At 40.8% G+C, this 22,996-nt stretch overlaps 1 protein-coding gene across 2 annotated transcripts in view; it reads right to left on the bottom strand.

The window, feature by feature from the left end:
* The window catches only part of enah (ENAH actin regulator), a 149,157-nt gene that overhangs the window by 103,928 nt on the left and 22,233 nt on the right, over positions 1-22,996 (bottom strand). The window contains exon 1 of one of the 2 annotated variants that reach the window (XM_058614267.1): positions 5,801-5,988. The exons of the other annotated variant lie outside the window; for it this stretch is intronic. Within the exon in view, the coding sequence (XP_058470250.1) occupies positions 5,801-5,814 (14 nt within the window). The 5' untranslated portion in view covers positions 5,815-5,988. Of the gene's footprint in view, positions 1-5,800; positions 5,989-22,996 lie in introns of those variants that run through there. 2 annotated transcript variants of the gene reach the window in all.

The raw sequence follows: 22,996 nt of genomic DNA, 5'->3' as shown, positions 1-22,996 counted from the left end.
AGTCAGCCATTTTTAATTTGGCTGTCCATTTTGGCGATTTGCACCCTGCGTAAACAAGCGAACTCGTCCGAGCGCGTCTGTCGCACCAGCATAAAAAAACACGCCAATTTGTACTAGACGTGTTAAAGGTCAAAAGTTGTCGGAAGGTTTTGCGGATTCAAAACAGCATTTTGGCGAATTTCACAACATTCGCCACGAAACAGGAAGTGCCCTATGACTTTGGCATATATTGAGTTCCACAGAAATTTCCCCCGAAACTTGTTTGGAAGACGTTATAGACCAAGACGAACAAATATGTCGACCGTAACCATGACCTCAACTCAACAGGAAGTCGGCCATTTGGAATTATTATTCAAATATTATTATTTTGCATCATAACTATGTTATTATTGTGAAGTATACATTGTGCCACATAAAAACAAGCTTTTTTTACTTTAAGAAATAATGTGATAAATCATCATGAATATCTTTATTGTGCTATCATGATGGAATATTGTGTTATAATTGTAAGCTCATATTGTCTGTCTGCTACTTAAAAGTTGTTTTTTTCCTCATGGTCATGTGAGTCGGACACACCTGTTCCACCTGCTGTCAAAATCAAATCTGGTACATTTATTTCCAGTCGTTTGGATGTAAGAGGAAAAAAAACTTAAAAACCTTCTCTCTCTTCAGGGTGCACTCAGAAAACCAACACAAGATGCAAATACGTTCAAGTTTGCATAACAAACGAGAAACGACAACATTGGAGTAGTAGAATAAAGTTGCACTGGCTCATGAATGGCGGTGAGCAGACGTGCAGTTACATCACAAAAAAGACAGATGTTTCAACAAAGAGCTGCTTAGAATATTACATCTCTTCTAAACTCAGCAAGTGAGCAACACTTGTAGTTTCCCTGGATAGAAAACTGAGTAGCATGCACATCATGTGCTGCCCCAGTGTAGTTTCACTCTGATGAATGCAGAACAACTGCAATCTCCATTTCCAGGCCCATGTGTGCAAAGCTGCAATAATTATTATTGACGAAGCCAAGCAACAGGAACAGACTTAAAGTGACTGAACTCTCTGCTTAGTTGATTTTAATGGCTTTACAAAAGGTCGGAGTATAATTTGATCAAAAATGAACGATCCCATTTACATACTGCTGCAACGGTTATTATCCCTTCCTTTTTTATTAAAGTAATACTTCAGTTTTATGAAGTGTGGCTATGTGAGGTACTGACTCACAGCCAGCAGGGACACAAGAAGAAGAAGGAAAAAAATGATTTTAGCCACTTAACAAACGGCTGACCTCATTAGATCTAACGCTTGCTTAAATCTATGATCTCTTGAGATTAAGTTCACCTCTTTGCCTTTTTTTCAAATGGTAACTGAGGTTTGTAAACAGCTCCCTCTCCTGCACCAAACTCCATAGAGAAAACAGGTATTTTTAGCTCTTGGGGACAAGGGAGCTGCTTTCTCTACTGCTGCTTCATGTGCTAACTTTGTGTGACAATCCAAGCAAAGGATTTCAAACACAGAAGTTACACAAAAAAATCCAAATAAAATGAAATAAGATTTGAGAACACAGACAGAGGCAACAGTAGATCAACATGTGTGTATTTTTATGAGGTGAAAGTTGAATTAAAACAGATTTCTGTGTATTTTCCTCATACAACCACAGAAAACCCCTGAATTATCCCTTTAAGCCAAGCCTGAGGAGAAAAACACTGAGAACAACTGACTGATTTTCAGCTAAATGAGCAAAGAGGAAGATGTACTGTTTTGGTGCCAGACTGTTTCCCACAGAGACAGTAGATTAGAACAAGAGTGGAGAGAGACATGATGAGAAAGCAGACAAGTGAGGCATGAACACAGACAGCCAGACAGACAGAGGGGGAGGTGTGGAAAGACAGAGGGACAACAGTAAGAAGACATACAGCACAAAAGTATCGATAATGGCGCATTTCCACCGGCTCTACTCGCCAAGTAGAGTTTCCACTAGCATAGTACCTGGTACCAGGTACTATTTTTAGTACCTGCTCCGGCGAGGTTCCAAAAGCGTGCTGAGTAGGTACTGTGCCACTGACTGGCCAGAGTGCTGTCACAGGAAGAGACGTCCCACACACAAATCAAGCCCAACACCGCCGAACTGTAGGGTCAATTAAAACTACTGAACAATCCTAAAAACGTGTGTTAATCTCCAACAACTACTGGAGTCTGGTGTAAAGTCACTAGTCACTTGTGTGTGTGTGTGTGTGTGTGTGTCGCATATTAAACAAAGTCACCCCAGTTTCACTCAGCTAGTGATGACTCCGCCCACGTTAAGTAGGTACTTTTTAGTCATGGAGATGCAACCTTATTGTGCCGTGCCGTGCCGTGCCGAGGCGAGTAGAGCCGGTGGAAATAAGCAATAAATAGCTATGTATAAATGTGAGGAATGTCTGATCGTTAATGTCAAAACTGTCCAACGATGGGTTTCAAACTTGGCAGGTGACTTGCTAACGACACCAGCGTGCGCAGTGCCAACTCTGACGCTGTTTGAATAAGACATGCACGAGATAGCGGCAGAAATGTGACAGCTACGTTGTTAAAAGTGCCGTTTTCCACAGCCTCAAAAAATAAGCACATATTGAACGGCTACTGCACAAGCAAAGGGGAGGAGATTAAAGCTGGCCATGATTATAAAAGACAGCGCGGAGCTGCCTGCCAAAGCTTCATTAATCATGAATGTAGCTCAGCAAAGTGTCTCTGGGTGACTGGTTGTCCCCCGTGTTGACTACGGCAAAAACACTGGGAGACGAGACAATCGTGACAGAGGCGATCAGGTGACAAGGAGGAGGAGGTCACAAACTCATCCATCGCTGTCAAAGAGTATCCTTGAGCGGACAGTGAAGCACAGTAACCCCAACAATAACACAGCCTCCTGCTGCTCAGAGACACACAGGCGTGAGTGAGTGTCAGGGGACATGAATAGCTAATAGCCTCCATATCAAGTAGCGGACAGGTGCAGCGCGACTTCTATGGCGCCGTTTCCCCATAAGACTGCGCCGGCACTGTGATAACAATGGTGCATTTAACTCTCAACAAAGAAATCCTGACAAGACATGATGTAGTGAACTGTTCTCATGCTACAGACTGGACATGTGAGCAAAAAAGAAAAGCGAGAGAGCTGCCAGAAAGACCTGGCAAATCTGACCAGAGTACAGTAGGAAAGGAAAGCTTTTGTCCTTGAATAAGAGGCCAGGATGTTTTCAGGTACATGCTGAAATGCTGGAAGATCATTTTACACGAGAGCTCAACAAAGAACGACCTGAAACACGAGCTGATGATGTTCTGCTTTGGCATTTTTTGGATATTGTATAACTTATTTAATTTCTCAGCTTGACCTCAAAGCGACAGCGTGAAGCTAAAGTAGATTGAAGGCTTGTTTGTATGCAAATTGAAAAACTTAATAAAGAGGAACATTTCAACCTTGAATTATAGGCCCTGGTGGCAGGTGTAATATCAGCTGTAACTACTGATGCAGAGTGTTTGGGTCACTAAGTCATTTTCATTCGATTATTAAAAAAAACATCTGCAATCAGACCAACATTTCAGCCATGTATCAGAATCATCTGAACGCATACGAACACATCTTGTGACCATGTATGTATACCATGCATGCATATTTTCACAAAGTACTACTAACTACTAATGAGGAATAAATAGCGCAAAGTAAGATCAAGGATTTTTATTTTAGCAAATTTCTTGAAATTAAAGGTATTAATGGAGCTTTTCATTCAAAGCTGATAGTCGAGTTGAGGTCAATAGGAGCCAATAAGGTGGTGAAGAGAGCGTCGTTAGCTGATGTCATGCAATCTTTGTCAGCTGAATTCATAATAAAAGGTGAGGATGGAGAACTGCTGTGACCCGGGATGCCAAAACAGTCGGGAACAAGCAAAGGGGAGAACACTTTCAGCAAATGTTCTGATTCCACCTTAAAATACAGACAAAGCAAACATACAAGACAGGGAGAAGGGAACCCAAGCGCAACAGAATCCGCTTATGGAGTAATCACTTCATATCAGGTACAGAATCCAGTGCTTGCTACCTTAAATACATGTATGTATATCAGAACAATGCAGGTCTGCAATAATCTCCGCTACAGCTGTGTCCATATTTGCGAAAAGCACCACAAGGGCATAATAAGCATCGGACGCATTCAATCTGTCAAGTTTTGTGATAAAGTGCTCGATCTCCATGGATTTACAGTGTGCAGGGAAGAACTACACTAGCACTGTTTATTTTTGCAGAAGCTGTTCCTGCAACCATGGTGGTGTTACCAACTTACATGGCACCCAGAGCTCTACGCGGGGTAACTGCATCATTGTCTTCAAAGGTCTCGGTGTCCAGAATAAAATGCAGCTCAACAGTTTTTTAAGGGCTCAAAAACACTGGAGTATTGTAGAAAACAGGCGTATACAACGTAGAATTTGTGCCTTTTTAAATGAAAATGGTGTAGTTGGATGTAGCCTATATCTAATTTCCATTATTATCCCATAACGCTTCTAATCAGGAACCAGAACCACTAACTCCATGAGGAAACAAGGGGAGGAGGGGTAACAGGAATTTAGCCAAAGGATTACATCATTGACAGCAGCCTTAATGTGAACTTATGCTGCCCTATGCTTCTGTGTATGTTTGTTGGTAATGTCACTTTGTGTGGACTCTCTCTGCCCACAGCTCTTCTACTGTACCCCTTAAGGATTCAGGTACTTTCAACATCAAATGATAAGGAGCAGAATGTTTTTGGTCAAAGACCATCTGGTGTGGGTGTATCCTGTAGTGAAGATGACTGAGGCTGCAACAAGACAAACATGAAAGACTGACAATAGCGTACACTAAATTTACAGGTTGTTGTTTGCTTAAAAATTCCTACTTTAATCCGACATTGAAAGTCCACAGAGACAGCGGGACACTAACGTTTTCTCTGTTGGACAGAAACACGACTCTGACATGCTGTCATTTGACCCGCACTGCTTTTGTTGTCCAGTCTGGACAATGATGTCATTGTTGCTGGGCGAGCTCGGCCGGCCGGCCGGCGGCAAGAGCAGTGGAAGGTGACATGCAGATAGATGCTTAGTCAACGCTGACTGAAGCTTTTTACAAAACTAGAGGAAAAAAAATGACAGAAACATGCTCGTACACTTTGAAAATCCACTGCTGACAAAATACACTACAGCGTACAAGGCTGGCAAGGTGTTAACTACAAAAAAAGCTTGTGTTTACAAGATGAATTGAAGGGAGTGCTAATCTGCATGACCTGAAAGTAATGAAGAAGTAAACAGAACAAAAAAAAAAGCTTTAAAATGGATTTCGCAGCATTTCCACAGTGTTTACACTGATACAAATCAAAAGAGACATCGAACTAACCATCAACAATATGATAAGATCTTTTTAAACATATTTCTTCACATCTTTTTAGGAAAGAAATCGGTAACATCAGCAACACACTCTGTTGTCTCTGTTTCACTGTATGTGAAGACTTTAGCAGCCACAGCAGTTCTATAATTATAGAAGTTTCCCATCCGGTGAGAGCGGCTGTTGTCGACGGAGCCTTCATATAATGAATGAATAGGTGTCGTGCTAAAAGGGAAAGCTAGGTTTATATTTTAGTGGGTAAGACGAAACAAACAGACCAACAAGAGCATGGACAGACGGGTAGAGGTAAAGAAGAAGACAAACTCAGAGACTGGGGAAATCCTTAAACAAATAAGACTATTTTACAGTCGCTAATACATTATTTTGACTACCGCCATGGCTTGGACCGCTAAGACTTACGAGTCACGAGTCATCTTGGAACGGGTGAATCCGGCACCTCCACCTCAGAGAAAGTCTTTCTGTTGGAAGTCTAATTCTTCAAATGTCCACTTTCTCCAGCTGACTGGCAGACTGAGCAGCTGCTTGGCCTGTGGCTGTGGGACTGGTTGCCAGACTTCAGTGAAGGTGGTGTTGGGGGGGGCGGGGGAGTCAACCGGTGTTCAGACGGACAGTGACATACATCCGCCTACACTCACTAACCTCACTGGTGCCAGGGTTAAAAGTGGAGCAGCTCTGCGAGGGGGGGGTTTGGGATAGTGGTGGTGGTGGGCTCCAATGAGTCTTCAGTTGAGGGGGTCCACTGGGGTGGAAGGGGGGTGGGGGGCTGCTCCTCCCTGAAGAATGCCTCTCAACCCTGGACCAAAATAGTTATTCTGACCTGCACTCGTCATCAACCTGGATTAAATGCAGGATTGCTGAGACGCAGCCATGCAACCATCTGCTACTAAAAAAGGTAAATGAGTCATGTGTAAAAAATGTCAGTGAGTAAATCAATGATATCATACCTCCAGGATTTAGTCAGGCATGTGTGTTTGCCACAGTTTAAAATGTTAACCCACATTCCAGTCAGTCCTCAGAGCCACGTTCCATATGCCAAACTACTCTATAAAGACAAGGGAGGGGCATTAAAAATGCTTTTTGAATATTCAATAGTATCATTGGTTGAATAATAGTCTTAACGAGATGCATTCAAAGACCTTGGATCTACATCATGTCGAAATCTCATAAAATTAGGCAGTTAGTGGAGAACAGAAATTTGTTTTTACAAATGCAGTCATTGATAAAACATTTATGTTGCACATTTTCAACAGATTATGAAAAGGCACAGAACGTGATGGAATTTTTATAATGAAGCGAATAATCCAACAGTCATGTGTCAAGAGAGACGCGTCCTAGTTTTAAAGACTGAATATATCGACCTTGAATGACTACGGTTGTATTTATTGTATGTGATGGAAATCTGCCTTTCTAAATAAAAAGATAATTTCAAAAAAAAAAGACTGAATTTATCACGTGTCTGATGTAATCACATTTCTGAGTTTAAAATATAACTAAGTGATGAAACATTTCCGCTCTTGTGGACACAGTCGCCTGAAGGGGGCATGGAATGAATGATGGCTGAGTTCCATTCGGCTGCTTGAGTTTCAGGGGTCACTTTCAAGTTCCTAGTTCATGCTGGCTCACTGTCGACCAGCACGGCTCACTGGAATATGTCGCGTCACAGTTGATCACATTCCAGGACGAGTTGTGAAACCATGAAGACCAGTTTTAGCTGTTTTAGCTGCTGCTAATCACTGCTACAATGATTCAAGACAGCATTGTGTGGCTTTAGGAGCATGTAAATAACAAAGCAAAATGTCTACAGACATTAAGTGCAGTTAGTCCTATTGTGTTTGACACGATTTATTTCGACACCAATAAAATGAAAGTGCAAATACACCATATATTTAAGCAGCGTTCAATTATTTTAATGTGCTGAACAGCCAGGCTTTATTTATGATGTCAATTCATTGTGTATATTTACTGACATTTGTTTAAGGTGTGGTTAAATGTATTAAGTTCTCACGCTGTTCTTTAAAGCTGCAGCGTACCACATTCAAACATACTGTAAGTGAATGTCTGTTACATTTAAGCCGTTGCCAAACGGAGAAGGAGACCATGAAGTATTGCAGGAGTTGTCTTCAGCCCAAGAAGAGCAAGACTGAATTGTGGGAATTGAAGGGAAGCAAAAATGGATTCTGTTTTTTAATTTATTGACAACATTGTGTTTTATGTTGTAGTTGAAACTAAAGTGTGTAACTTTTAAGTATAAAAAAGTGTCCGCTACATTCAAATGATTGTCAAATGACTTCACGCAGTATTTAGACCCCTCCTACACTCTTTTCCTGCCTTCTCATTGCAGGCTATGGTGGAGTGCAAACTTTGTTCCCTAGGCTGTTCTCCTTTTGAACTCTCTCATCGCTTAAATTGCCCCTCGGAGATAATAAAGTTTTCTGAATCTAAATCCGAATTGTTTGCATGAATTTACAAAGTGTTTCTCAGTCTAACGTGGATTTGAAGCTTGTGTCACCCCTCGAAATTCCCATAAAATTTAATTTTATGTCAAGACTGATAGAGGCAACGAGGAAGAGAAAATAGCAGCATTGAACTAGCGTATCGTGATGGCTGCCACAGGTTGGGGTATGAAACTGGATGGAGATTGAAAACGCCCATGAAAAGTTTTTACAATTAAATTCTACTACTCAAATAATCAAGATCTTATGTGAAATAAGTTACTCACTGCAGCTTTAATATCATTTGGAGGTTCATGCACCATTTTTAAAGTACTGGTTTATCACAAATGAAACCTAACACTAGTCACTTTTAATGTGAGAACGTCTTCCTGCAGAGACCAGCTGTCCAGCACACTGATTTGTTTCAGTTGGTCAATGTGTGAAAATGACATTTCTTAATGCTCAACTGAAAAGCAAAGACCTTCAAGACGACAACGAGACGTCATCATGACAACAAGTCAGTGTTGTCAGCTCTGAATGACTTCGCTGTGCTCTGTATATAACCATCTTGCACTCAGTGATTGATTTGAAGCCCAATCAACTGAAACTAACCTTGGGTAGCACCGAAATAGTCCCCATCATGAACCTCATCCCAATTCCCTAGGAGTAAATGGTGAAGGATGCTGTCCTTCACAGATGGAGAGCAGCCACCTGATTGGATGTTGTAGCTCATCATTTAGACAAAATGTGGCAGAACACAACCAGAGTTTTAACTCCGCTGTGATAGTTTTTATCACTATACACCATGTTACGGGATCTGAGTTCATTTCAGTTCTGATTAATGATCTCTCTGAAGGTTCCTCATCCAGGAGCAAAAAATAGACGCAGTATGTTCTTCTTCCTCTTTGACAATGGAAGACAGATTGATTGGACGAAGAGAATTAAATGAGTCACATAGTATAATTATCTTCATGAAAGGTGCTGTAATAAATCACCTCATCATCCACATAATAGTTGAGACCCATCACTGCAGCATCCTAGTGAGTTTTAACACTATTATGAGGACATGTTGGTGTGTTTTATGGAGATTAAGTTGATGCCAAGCCATGCATGTTCTTTTCCTAATCCTAACCTAGTGCTTTCTGTGCCAATAATCACATTCATAAATCAGGGTGGCTAATTTGATCAAATTCAGTTCCTATTCTGATTCTGCTTATTGCAGGTTCTTATCTATTCAAATTTTGGATTGCAATATGTTGGAAAAAGAGAGGGTCAGAGATGAAATAAGTAAAAACCTTAATCGTCATTATTTAGCAGCTGGATATTCTTACAACATTAAACAACTCTTGCAGAGACATAAGGACAGCATTTGAGCAAGCTGCAGCGGTCAGTGACCCATGAACAACTCAGGACCGGACTATTGTCAGCATCGCTGGACGATGAGCCATCGGCATTTGTTGCTGTCCTTGCTGCAGTTTGCCTTGTGGCTGCTGACTGATGCAGTGGAACCAGACTTATGACACTGCTGCTCACTTTAGCCATGCATGCCAAGCGCTGTAGTGTATCCTAATACAGATGCTGATGTCCTTGCAGATACAAAAAAAAAAAAATAATAATAATACAACTTTTAGTCTGGTACATGGCATTAGGGACATGGGAATCACTTCTATTGGCAGGAAATGGTTATCTTCATGCTCATTTCCTTAAAATCCCAAAAGCATATAAAGCAATTAAAGCACTACCATGTTGATATTAGAGATAAGCATGAGTATTTGATTATTTGCTTGATTATAAAAAGCAGATCGGTTGCTGGGATTACTCATAATACCTTAAAAAGATACAAAACAAATGTTTTATCAATGATCGTTGTGTATGTTTGCAGAAGTGATGTCATTTATGAGATTTCTTGAATGCATCTTGAGGCTTCTCCTCTAAGCTCAACACACTGCAGATCCCCCATGCAGCGCTCATGCACTAGAGTTTAGAACATTCAAATATTTGACAAAAACAATATCATAAAATATTCAAATATAATTTGTGTCGTACGTCATCTGTAGCGAGTAAGACTGTGCTAACAAATCAATACAGCAGAATAAGAACACTAGTTTTGAGACATAAACACTACCTAAGGTGATGTATAGAGCAACTGACATGATGTCGTTCATTGACCGGGCATTTAAAAGTTAATAAAGCAGCTGCTGTAATAAACTCTGTGGTCATTATTCAAGATTACAGTGTATCGTGATATGTATCGTATCTTGAGATTGTAGGAAATGCCTGCCTCAAGCAGTAACAATCAATCAGTGTTTACTTATATAGCCCTTTACAACTCACACAAGGCATCCAAAGTGTTCGAGATAAAATACTAAAATAAGAAATAAGAAACATTAGCTCACAAGTGTTTGTAGTTTGCAGAAATGTAGAAGAAGACAAAAAATACGAGAAAGATACACACGTAGTGGCAAGGAAACCACAATTATCTATGGCAATAAAGGTTTCTCACTCCCCCAGCCTCCTTCTGCCCACTCTCAAACACTCCGTCCATTCATACACTTCTTTTATTCACTTTATTGCTTTTTAGCCATAGCTGACATTTTCCCCGGCAAGAAGCTGCCCTCTACAAGTTGTGTCCCTCACAGAGCAGGACCTGCTGCTGCTGCTGCTGCTGCTGCTGCTGCTGCTGCTTTTGTTTCCCATACTAATCGTTTCTTTCCTGTTGTGAATCACCTATTTTCTGTTTCTAAACAACTCTTATAGTTCTTATAAATATAATTTTAGTCTGGCAGCTTTAATAAACTAGTGTGGGTGTCTGATCTCTCTCGGTCTGAAGTTTAGACCGAGAGAGAAAGAGAGAGAGAGGCCAGTGACCTGGATTTTACCTTTGACCCTGACGTTAACAACTATTATTTCCCTGCAGTTCATTCCTGTTGCTCCGCCCCTCCCTCAATATCTTCTTTTTCCCCACTCTGTCCATCTCTCTCTCGCTCTCTTATTCACAGCCTCTCCTCAGTTCACCTCTTGTGCATTGATGTGGTCTCTATGGTGATGGGCTTTTCATTCCATTGAGAGACGAGTGGACCAATGGGCTGACAGGATTAAGGAGACACAGGGTGTGTGTGTGTGTGTGTGTGTGTGTGTGTGTGTGTGTGTGTGTGTGTGTGTGTGTGTGTGTGTGTACACGTGACCCAATACATAGTTCAAAAACAACTTCCTTTCCATTAAGCTTTAGTTTCTTGGGCTTATACTCTAATGTGTTAATTACTTAATATGAAATTAAGTTCTCCATAAGCCCTGTGTTACAAATTGATATGTTCTAAGCTAAATTTATTTTTGTTTTAAACCTCTCCATTCACGCAGAGTGGAAACAAATCAATTCCATTCTTGAGACAAAAATCCCACGGTTAATTTAGAGACAGATGGATACAGATTCTCACAAGACATTAACAAAGCAGCGAAGGGTTCATGAGGTCACTGCGACCAATGACCTTTCTTAAAGCCCAAGAAAAGCCAGTTCCCACCATTTTAAAGCCCAACTAGTTTTGAGGATGAACACAGCCACTTTTGACAGTAATGTGCAGGTAAAGAAAGACGACTGGAAACAGGCTAAAGTATGACAGAAAACACAAACAAGAGTTTCAGAAATGAATTCTACTGCTCAGCTGAGATAAACACTTCCTGTCAACACCCACCCCTGTGATGCTGCTGCTGCATACACACAAACACTCCCTTAGTCAGGTCTGACAGGTGCTAACAGTTGCTATTTTCAGATTAGAGATGCACAATTTTGGACGTTTTGCCAATATAATAATAATAATAATAATAATATGATATGTCAATATATCCAAAGTGCTTGGGCCGATAATCAATGCAATATATAGTATATGTGTTTTACCCTAGGTCACTTAGTCTCTGTGTAGTGACATTAACATAATATTTTTGCACACTCATGTTGCAGCAAATGAAGATATGAATTTTATTTGTTTTGCAAAAATAAATAAATGCAAAAAAAATTGTTGATGAAAGCACTGAAAAGTTAAGAATTCAAAGAGGAATCAAGGAGGTAGGTCACAGCCTACTGTTGTAGTCATTAGTCATATACTAGTCTTTGCCGATATCCAATAATACATTTTAAAGCCAATATTGGCCAATATCGATAATTTGTGCATCCCTATTTCAGATTAAGAGCGTAGCATTAAAATAACGTTGCATTTTTTCTGTTCACAAAGACGAGGCAGAATATTAACAATCACAAATAAGTTACTTACTGCAGCTTTAACTTTGACTTTCATAATATTTTTCATTAAATCAATATTAGTGACTTTAAGTTAACCTCTGCTAAAATCATTTCCTGGTGAGGTACTCATACTTCTACTCAACTGTGGTTTTCCAGTACTACATTCATATACTTCTAGAAGATCAGTTTTCCTTAAAACAAACCTATAAAACATTAAACATAACATCTTTAGTGGTCGGCGTGAGTTATCGGTTGCAGTGAAATCCAAAGGCAACAAAGTTTGTGGGAGAGGAGCAAAAGTATCAAATGTACATAAAAAAAACTAAACGTTGCTGCAATATAAACCACGACGCTGCTGTCAATCCATAGGCTCACTTATGTTCCAAAAGCTCAGAGTTTTTGCCCAAATATAGTGAAATCCACTGCCTCTGACGGGTGATGCAACATGAGAGCAGCGTGCTAAGCTGCATTTTGATGAAACTATGAGCGTTTGGAACAGACGGAGCATAATCAAACACTGAGTCAAGAGTAAGAAATGTCTCAAAGCCCTCACTCTGCTTCCTCAGCCTTTCATTATTGAGATGTTTGTTGAACACATGTACTTTTTCACCGGAGACTGAAAAACAGCAGTAATGTGGTCGCTGTCTGCTACACGCGTGAGATAATGTGAAATTTAATGTCAGGATTAAACTGACCAAAATAATCGATCCGATTGTGGTGATTGTAAAAAATCGGATTTGGTGAATTCATGAGCTGTCGGAAAACATGCAAATACAGAAGATATGTATTAATCACATTAACTCATTAGGAATGCACAGTATTATCGGCACAATATCACTAACAGCAGATATTAGCTTTAAAATGTATTATCGTTTGGTCCAGAAAATGTCAGAAAATCTTAAAAAATGTTGATCGGTGTTCGTCAAACCTGGAAATGATGATGTTCTCAAATGTCTTGTTTTGTCAACAAACCAAAATGACTCATTTTTAATGATTTCTTTGTTATCCAGAGCAAAGAAATGAAGAAAATACTCACATTTAAGAAGCTTAAACAATGGGAAATCTTGTTTTAATCATGAAAAAAGCTTCAAACTGATTAATCGCTTATCAAAATAGTTGTCGATTAATGTAGTAATCGAATCGATGAGTATGCATTTTAAAGGGGAACAGGTTCTGCAGTCTTCCTGCCAGCACATTCACTCTTTTCCATCAACAGCAAAGCTGCACCCATCAGTGTTTTTAATATAAACAGCAGATCGAGTGAATGTTTGAGGTCTGCTGTACCTGCAGTTCAGGAGCGTCCTCAGTGGAGGACAGGGGGCAACTTTCCAGTTTTCCACTGTCTTTTCCACGTCTTGGTCAGGTCAAAATAGAGACCTGCTGTCTGTGGAGAGGAGGTTTTGTCCCGGCAGCCTCTGCAGCCGGTTTGTGCTGAGAACGAGGAATTCCTCTCACACTGGGTTCTGTTTGTGAGTGTGTGGCCGTTTCATTTCACGGACTCGTTCCCTGGGTTTTGTGAGGACATGCGACCTCGGTGTACAGTTACACAGGCGGCTGCTCCTGTGCAGAGCGATGGCATCTGCAGACAATTAAGGAGGTCAGAAGATACGAGGCCTCCACAGGAAAAAGTGGACACACTAATTACGTTCTTAATGAAAGTCTCTCCAAGAGACAATCTTTGTTCTAAAAACTAGTCAACATATCTTTAACAGTTGTGGTTAAAGCTGCATTAGGGTAGTTTAGGCAGTTGTCACCAGTGCTGGACTAGCAGTGTGCAGTGCCGGTTGTTCACACTATTGTGGCTACTCACAGAGCTCCAGGAGCTGTGTTGTACTATGTTGTTGTTTTTTATCGTATCAGCTTTTTATCCACACGGAACCATCATTTTGGCAGCACTGAAATGCTATTTTCGGAAAACGGGTCGCAGAGTGGGAAAATCTCAAAACGGCACCCATGCGTTTTCATGTAGACAACCAATCCGCTATTTTGGGGAAACAATGATGTCATAATGCGCTAGTATTTGCTGCAGCTGAAGACATTCGTCTGCGGCGCCTATTTAGTTGGAGTTTATTTGGTCTATATGATAACTTTTATTTTCTTTCCTTAGTCGCCCTGGCTTTCTTCATCTTCATTCGGTCTCTGTGACTGTATCCGCTTTCAGGAGTTTAGTGTGGATGAAGACAATTCTAGAAACAATGTCATGTTTAAGGATAACTTAATCATAAAAAAGTCAAAAAATATTGTATTTACAGTTACACTTCTGTTTCCGTGTCAGCATGTGAAAGCCTAATGTACCTGAATGGTCAAGAGATACGTGTTTTAAGGGTTAGTTTGGAGGCAAATTACAGCTATAATGTTTGTCTGCATGCATTTTATTTGAAATCTCAGCTTTTAATTGGAAATATAGTAGTGTGTATAAAGCCATACTATATTTTCAGTGATTGGACAGAGTGCGAAGGAGGTGCGGAAGGATCGTTTTCTCCCTTTCTCTCTCAAATCAATGGATTTACATTATGCTGAAAAGCTGGAATTTTGATCAATAACGCCAAGAAAATCAAATCCTGCCTTCTGTACCCTTTGGTAGTAAATGTAAAAATTTGACAGATGGTGTTGTCAAAATAAAAGCACCTACAGTATATCACATTCTGGAAGGGTCTAAGGGTTAATTATCACAATAACTGAAATTCACCACAATTAACTTATTTTAAAGTGATTTATATCATGATAGGCGATAATATTGTATAATGTTCCATCACTGGTCCAGACTGTAATAATATTAACAAATAATTTCTTTTAATCAGAGCATAATATTTGTTAAACTGTTTTTTGAAAAGGCCGGTTATGCATCGGCACAACTGGACTGATATCAGTATGCAGACAGTGTTACACACTGGGTCTGAGTCTCTAACCCAGGCTCCCTTTTAGGGCCTCAGCAGTTCATCCAGACCATGATATTAATAATCCTCAGAGACGACAGTGGTCAGACCATGGAGCTCCGATCCAGCCTGCTGCTGTAGTGTGGTGAGAGAATGAGAGAACGACCACAGAGGCTGCTAATAAGTTGATTGATGGTGGCGAGGCACAGAGAAATCCAGTCTCCAGAATGGAAGCAAAGCTGTTTCGCAATTTACACGTTTTAGCTGACAGCTATTTTTTATTTTGTCCAGGCTACAAGCAGTGAGCAGAACACGCCTACATTAATCATCTTGTTCTTCCTTTTTATCATACAGTAGCACTCTGGTTTCATAATTTACATTTCATACACACTTTAAGGGTTAGAAATGCATCACAAACACTATTGTTAGTTGCATGAGGAGGATTTCTGGATGCTGTCGTGAAATTAGGTTCTACAGTTAAATGACACCATGCACAGGGAGACTCTTAGCTGATCATGGTTTTGCTTCTAGGGCCAACATTCAAACTCAAACCTTAAAAACCCGGTTCACGTTAAAAAATATACTGCCTAGAACTGCAACAGACTGTCTGAAGTAACTACCATCCATCATCCAGCAGAGGGCACTGTGAGAACAGCTTGGCTTTGGATCCACTTTGAATGCCCTCTTGGCTCAAGAGGGAAAGAAGGCGATGTTGATTTGCCGTAACAATGGAGGACACAAAGAAGCTGAACCGCTAAACGGCCAATCACAACATCAAAGCAGCTGCAAAGCACTTAGCAATACTAAGAAGAAAAATAAATAACAATGAAGAACTAGTGTGTCACACAACACACATTTAAGCATTTAAGCATGATTTCTGGAAATGTGACAGGACTCGTCCTGTTGATGAATAGAAGAAAAAATATTTTAAAGCTACGCTGGACAGGATTGCTTGAAAAGTAGGTGATTATTGAGTTAAAATTGCAGTTAATCATGTTTTATTATCAACATTTAAATATGCTGCTTTTATTTGTAAACACTACATCTGGTTTCTCCGTTGAGGAGAGACGTTTATGGAATTATTGATCAATCATGCCAAAAATCCTACCAACTGAAACTTTAAAGCCATTGTCCAAAGGTAATGAAGCTTGAGGGAAAAAAATTAAGAGGAAAAAAACTGGGAGAAGCCGATTCCTCTGGGTTTCTATACCTACTTGTGGTTTATGGTCCTGTGATTGGGTCCAGATGAGATGAGACCATGCTGACAGTCTGAACCAAACACATAAATCACCTGGGGAGTCATTAAACTTATTGGAGCACCATTGGAGTACGGTGTGTGAGTCTGTGTGTGTGTGTGTGTCCGCATATCTTGTTTCACATTCCTTTACGAAGTCTTGACAGTCAGTGGAAAAATTCAGTACATGTGCACAAACTGTAGAATAATCCACCCATGTGGCAAGATGCAAGAACTACTACACCACAGCAGGAAAGGAGGGGGGAAAAAAACTCGACTTGAGCCATCAGCTCACGGAAAGATTCCCAAGACAACAAATTCTCTGTCCTCCTCCGCCTTCCACAGATTTCACAGTGAGGCCCTGGATGGAAAAGCCACAGCAGTGACTAACAGAAACTAAATCCAGCAGCTAGTCCAACATCAATATTTTTTAAACCAGTTAATCACAAGCACCTTCTCATATCCGAGGTAAACAGTATCTAGACAAACAAGCGCAGACCTCCACAAAGGCTTCAACACTTTGTCACCTGTGTTTTACCTGAAATCTTTACATTTTGATCCACTGGATCCAGGAGAACTTTGTGGATGTGTACAGAACGTTACCTGCTTATAGCTGTTACCATCTTACATGAGCATGACAAAACTCATCCTGATCTGTTGAGATGTCGCTGAGATATACAAATTTGAGCTTGTGACTTCCCGTGTTAAATATAAATTGCAGCCAAATCCTAAATCTGGATCATATCCGAGTCCCTGCATCTACTTACAGACCAAATTTAGTTCAAATCAGATGTTTGATCCAAGATTCTTACCAAAATTCAATGGGAACATAAATGATATGGACAAAAGTATTTTGGACGCCTGACCAACAGGGAATAAAATGCCATATTCAAATACAGATACAGTACTTATGGACTTGGTGCCCCTTTTGCAGCTTCCACACTTCCTGAAGACTCCTCAAGATTCTAAAGTGTTTTTATATGAATTTGTGTCCATTCATTCTGTAGAGCATTTATGAGGTCAGGCACTGATGTTGGACAAGAAGGCCTGGAACCGCAATCTCAGGTCAGTCAAGTTCCTGCACACCAAACTCAAGCCCTGTCTTTATAATCCTTGCTTTGTGCACCGGGGCACAGTCATGTTGACGGGCCTTTCTCAACTGTTGCCACAAAGTTGGAAGCATAGCATTGTCCAAAATGTCTTGGTATGTTGAAGTGTTAAGATTGTCTTTCATTGGAGATACGGGGCCAAGCCCAAAGCCTGATTAAAACACCTGAATTAAATACTTAACATTGTGGTAAATACTTTCGTCCATATAGTGTACTTGGGTGATCACCTATCCATCACAGAAAAAAACTTGGTACTTGGCGCAAGTGATAAGTCGACCTTGAGAAGACAAGTCACTGAAAACACCAACAAAAGAAAAAAACAAAGGTAAAAGTTGACCTTCATGAGCTGAGCACATATTTGGGGCATCCATTCTGGTATGAAATTACTAAATTATAGGTTAATTGGCTTGATCCAACCTATTGGTGACTATTTCACTTTGCAAGGTTGACAACACAAAGAAATTGTTTCCAACAAGTTTGCATTAGATTTTTAATATTAATAGAATAAAACAATTCGACTGCAGCCTTTGCATTTCGCTAATTTCAAGTTGAGTGCAGTTAATTGCAATTTACATAATGGCTGTACATCCTTAAAATCGATGTTTTTTATTTCTCTGATAATAAAAAAATTTACTGTATTTGCAACAAGTTTTGCTGCATTGTTCTGTTCTAAAAAGAAATGTACAGGTCGGTCATCACTGAAATTGTATTAGCTGTGTCAGACATGCTTTTTGAATTATCCTGCTGACAGACACTGCACAAACTGAGGTGAATGTCTTTCATATATTGGTGAGAATAGGAGTAATAAAACAAACTCTATGACATGTATTATCACAAACGGTGGAGGCTGCAATATCCTGGACAATCCCAGGCTTCATTACAGTGATGAATACTGTAATGATCTTGTGTGTGTGTGTGTGTGTGTGTGCCTTTGCTTATGTTTCTGTGTCTTTGCAACAGGTGGGAGTAAAAGTGAGGTGGCAGGAGACACACACACACTGTTGTGTCAGCACCGAATTTCACAAAGACAACAGGAGTTAAAGCATCAGCAAATAAAACAAAGACTCCGGATGAAGTGGACGCCTCCCTACTCTCACCTCTGCTTCACACTCTCTCGGGACAGTGTCTTCAATCACAATCAGTAAAAACAATCAACCGTCCATGATTAAGTGTCTCAAGTGTTTAAGGTAAGTCTTTTAATCACTGTTTTTCTGTTTAAATATATTTTCTGCTGAGTTTGTGATGGTGTTTCTGGAGGCACGGCGTCCTCCGAGAAGCCGGGTCCACCACAGTGGTAGGCCTATCAATGAAACACCAAGGAAGGAGGGTGCCCACTTGATTCCTTACCCACTGAAGATGCAAGACACCAGTGCCAATTCTTGGGATTCCAACATCGAGTCCGAGTGGACTGATAGAGGGTGAGAGTGCAGAAGTGGATCCAAGTACAGGGGAGGGGGTAAGGTAAGTGCTAGGACAGAAGTCTTCAAGAGCTTCTTGAAGATAGACAGTTCTGGTAGCACTCGGTAGGTCAGTCCACCAGCGTGGAACGACACGACAATCCTTTGATGAACGGAGCAGTCGAGGGGTAACATACTGTAAGCCTTTAGAATAGCAGTTAAGTAGATGGTAGCAGACCCATGGAGCACTTTGTAGGCTAGCATCAGCGATTTGAATTTGGTAACCGGTGGAGCTCAATGAACAGAGGGGTGACATGTGCCCTTTTAGGCTGGTTGATGACACGGTGCGGCACCACATTCTGGACCATCTGTAGCAGCTTCACAGCACAGGTCAGGAGTAATGCCCTGTTAGCAGGGCATTGCAGTAGTCGAGGCAAGAGATAACCAAAGTCTGTACTAGGAGCTGGGTAGCCTGTTGGGTTAGGTACGGCCTGATTATTTTCATACTCAATTCATCGGTTGATAATTTTCTTGATTGAGTACTTGTTTGGTCCACAGAATGTCTGAAAGATGTCATGATGACATGATTTGTCCACAAACCAAAATTGTCCACTTTCAATAATTGCTTTGAGCAAAGAAAACAGAACATGTTCACATTTAAGGAGCTGAAAGTTCAGAGAGCTTGTTCTAATGGATACCCAACTCGAGCCCATCTGAACCTGACAGTACCTGATTGATCAGGTCAGATTCGGACAGAATAAACAGAATGTATTTGGGGTTCGATGAGTTAGTTCCCTCTCTCAGATTCAGGTCAGGTTTGGACACAAAACTGTGGCCAGAACTGCAACTCCCAACTCTGGAGATTTGTCTCAGTCTCCAATACACACAGAAAGATATGAAACACACTAATAATTGCTGTCAGAGGCTTTAAAACCTGGCAATGTTTGCTGTGTGAAACAATAGCTATGACCCATCTGTTAGTGCAGGGGCGTGAGAAAGACGGAGAAAACCGAGAGAAGCGACTGAGAGGTGAGGTGTGAGAGGAGAAAAAGACGAGACAGGAGTGAATGAAAACAACAAGAGAATGACGCAGAGAGACAGAGAGAGAAACAAGTGAAAGACAGGCTGGAAAAAACAGCGCTCGCTTCACATAGAGCTGCTAAAGAGCTGATAATGCAAGAGATTTCACTGACGCAGAGCAACAGAAGCAAAGACGAGGTGGAAATTCAGCTTTTACTGTTCTGATGACAAGGATTCGCGCTGTGCAGAAAGCTGCATCAGCACAGAATCTAACACACTCCAACAACTAAGATGCTGGAGGGGAAACTGGGTGGATGTGTTACAGTAACATGCTGGAAGGTTTAATAATGTATACAGTTGTAGAACGAGCAATAGAACAAAAGAACACTATGTTTATCAGCGTTGTAAAAACACACTATGAGACAGCGATGCACGATATTGGACAGATTATGTGAATTATCGGGAGCGCTTGGGTTGATAGCGGGTACCGATATATTTGCATATATATCGGTATCGGTAAATGTGTATATCGTTACATATATTGTATATATAAAGGCAGAACCTAATTTCTTAGAAAATGGTTAAGTTTTGGTAAGTTTTTTTGTAAATGAAGTCAATGCAGCGTCCCAAGAAGAATAGAGGTCTTGTACTAAAATGTGGCCAGTTTTATTAAACATAGATCATATGAAATAAATGCCACAACTAGTCTGACCCAGATGAAGCTCGACTACCATCTACAGCGGAGCTACATGCTCCAAACTTGGTCACTATTAATACAGCAGCACATGTTTGTGGAAAACCCTGCAGCTGGCGAAATGCTCGGGGTGATCGCTGATCTTTACTCAGTGAGAAAAACAAGAAGCACAGATCGACTCTGATTTAATATTTGAGATCAGATTTATGACTTACTCAAACCAGCAATGTCCCAATCCTGTCCCAATCTATCCATAATTCCTTATCTGACATTTACTATGATAATTGCTAATAAACTGGTTTGAATTTTAACAATGAAAAGGCTGACATGTGACAATGTTTGCATCAAATGACCTTCACTTTCATTGGAATACTGAATAATTGGCTATCAAAAGAAAGAGAGACAGAGAGAGGGAGAGAGGGAGGGAGAGAGTGAGTGAGGGGATAGATAAGCAGAACAGTGAACGTAAAGCATTTGTCTTTATCTTGAGCTGATAAAAGCAGACTTGACTCACACAGTACAAGTTGTAGGACAAACACTGCTCTGGGTTTCATATGCACACACACCATGAACACACACACACACACACACACATAGTCTGTTTTTCATGACTTCAGAGGACTTTACATTGACTTACATTCATTTCCCAGAGACTTACTCTAACCCTAACCTTGACCTCATCACAATTCAAATCGTACTCCTAAACTTCATCAGTTCCTCAGAAATTAAGTTCTGCCTCATTAGGACCAGGTTTTGGTCTTCATGAGGGCTACTGGTCCTAACAGAGTGCGTGTTTATGCCAGCAAAGGCGCTTTTACACACTTGTGGTGATGAAATTGTTTGTTTAGCCCTTTGACTATTGCCTCATTTGATTAAACCATCATATTAAAACATTCTTTAAATGTTTTCCCTGCCAGACTTTTAACACACTCTAAAACCAGAAGCAACAGATTTGCTGACTCTACAGATCATAGTTTGCGTCCCTTGACCTGAGCAGGAATAACACATGTGGAGGAGAGGACAGATGGACAAACAGAGCAGCCACCTGTTTTGACTCTTACCACACATTCACACTCAGTTGGCCAGTTCTCTTCAAACTAAAATCACAGCATCTCATCACAATGGCCTGTAAATGGGCTCAGGACAGGTTCTGCTTCAGATACACACCGACGTCCATACACAAAAAAGTCAGGTACACTGGGCATGTACAGGCCACTATAAGCCAGCCAGCATGTCCATGCTTGGTATGGGTCCCAAGCAGTGTTTGCCCCCTTAGGCTGCAGCGGACATGGGCTTAAAGTGGGCAAATTATGCAGGTTTCATGTGGTTTCAGTATCATGGGCCACACATGGGAAGCCCATGTGGGCAAACATGGGTTAGGGCCACTATGGAAAATCATGAAAAAACCCACTTGGGACCACTATAATGTGTTTCCATCATGGCACGTTTTGTTTAGTACAGTACGGTATGGTTTGGAACAGTAAAACCCTGGGTCAGGCTTGGTTTTTGACTGAGAACAGTACCTTTACTTGGTGGACTGTGCCCGATGGCCACATCAGCAAGATACGTAGTGTAACGTACCGGTGCAACGAAAACAAACAACGACATTGAACGCAACACAACGGACAATAATGGAGGATGTTCAGATGTTCAGATGTTAAGATGTTCTTCTTCCTGCTCGGCCCTGCTCGGTTTGTCTCAACAAGATGTCAACAAACACCGGTCGCAAGGGAGTGATGTTGTCGTCCAATATCAGAACTAAATGTAAAGTTGTGGCCAATCAAAAAACAACAACCAGGAAGTGAATGGGGAAAGGTCTCTGTTTTTGCCTGTCCAGACTAAAACACAGCACTGGACATCATTTAAAACACATGGGGTAGTGTAGAGAGTGGGTGTGGCCAGAACAGAATTGTTGCGTTTTTAAATGAAAACAAGCAGAGTGTGGATGAAGCCTTGTAAGCTGGCATTGCTTTCTACACCGGGAGAGCCTGTAGTGAGGGTGAGAGGAAGAACAGAGCATCCCACACACACATACATGCATATACAGCATACTTAATGAGGACACTCGTTGACATAATGCATTCCATAGCTCCTTATCCTTACCTTAACTCTCAAAAAGCTCTTAAAGGTTGTGAGGACCAGCCAAAAATGGTGTCACAAAGATTGGTTTGAATCAAATAATTTCCTCTATGGAGTTCTATTTATTTGTTAATTTGTTTGTCTAACTCTAACCACAATTCAAATCTTAGCCCTAAACTTAATCAGCTCATCACAAATAAGGATCCTTCTCATTAGCACCAGGTTTTGGTGTCAATGAGGACTACTGGTCCTGACAGAAAAGGTCCTAAAAGGGCAACAAATACAGAGATAGAGAGAGAGAGTGAAGCTCACTGGCAGGGCAGGGTATCGGGGCATTAGTTTGGCAGTGACATTACGAGCTGCCTCATAAGCCTCTTCTAGTTTTTATTGCCAATGACATCTGCTGCCTGAGGTTACGTGTGTGGATACAGCACTTACACTGATAATTCATCAGCATTTACAGCAACACTTGCAATGTGATTTGCACAAATATTAAATATAAAAAGACACCAAAGCTATT

Source organism: Solea solea, chromosome 17, assembly GCF_958295425.1.
Source record: "Solea solea chromosome 17, fSolSol10.1, whole genome shotgun sequence".
Taxonomy (NCBI): Eukaryota; Metazoa; Chordata; class Actinopteri; order Pleuronectiformes; family Soleidae; genus Solea; species Solea solea.
The sequence above is the reverse complement of the archived record's forward strand: the minus strand, read 5'-3'. Positions and strand labels throughout refer to the sequence as shown.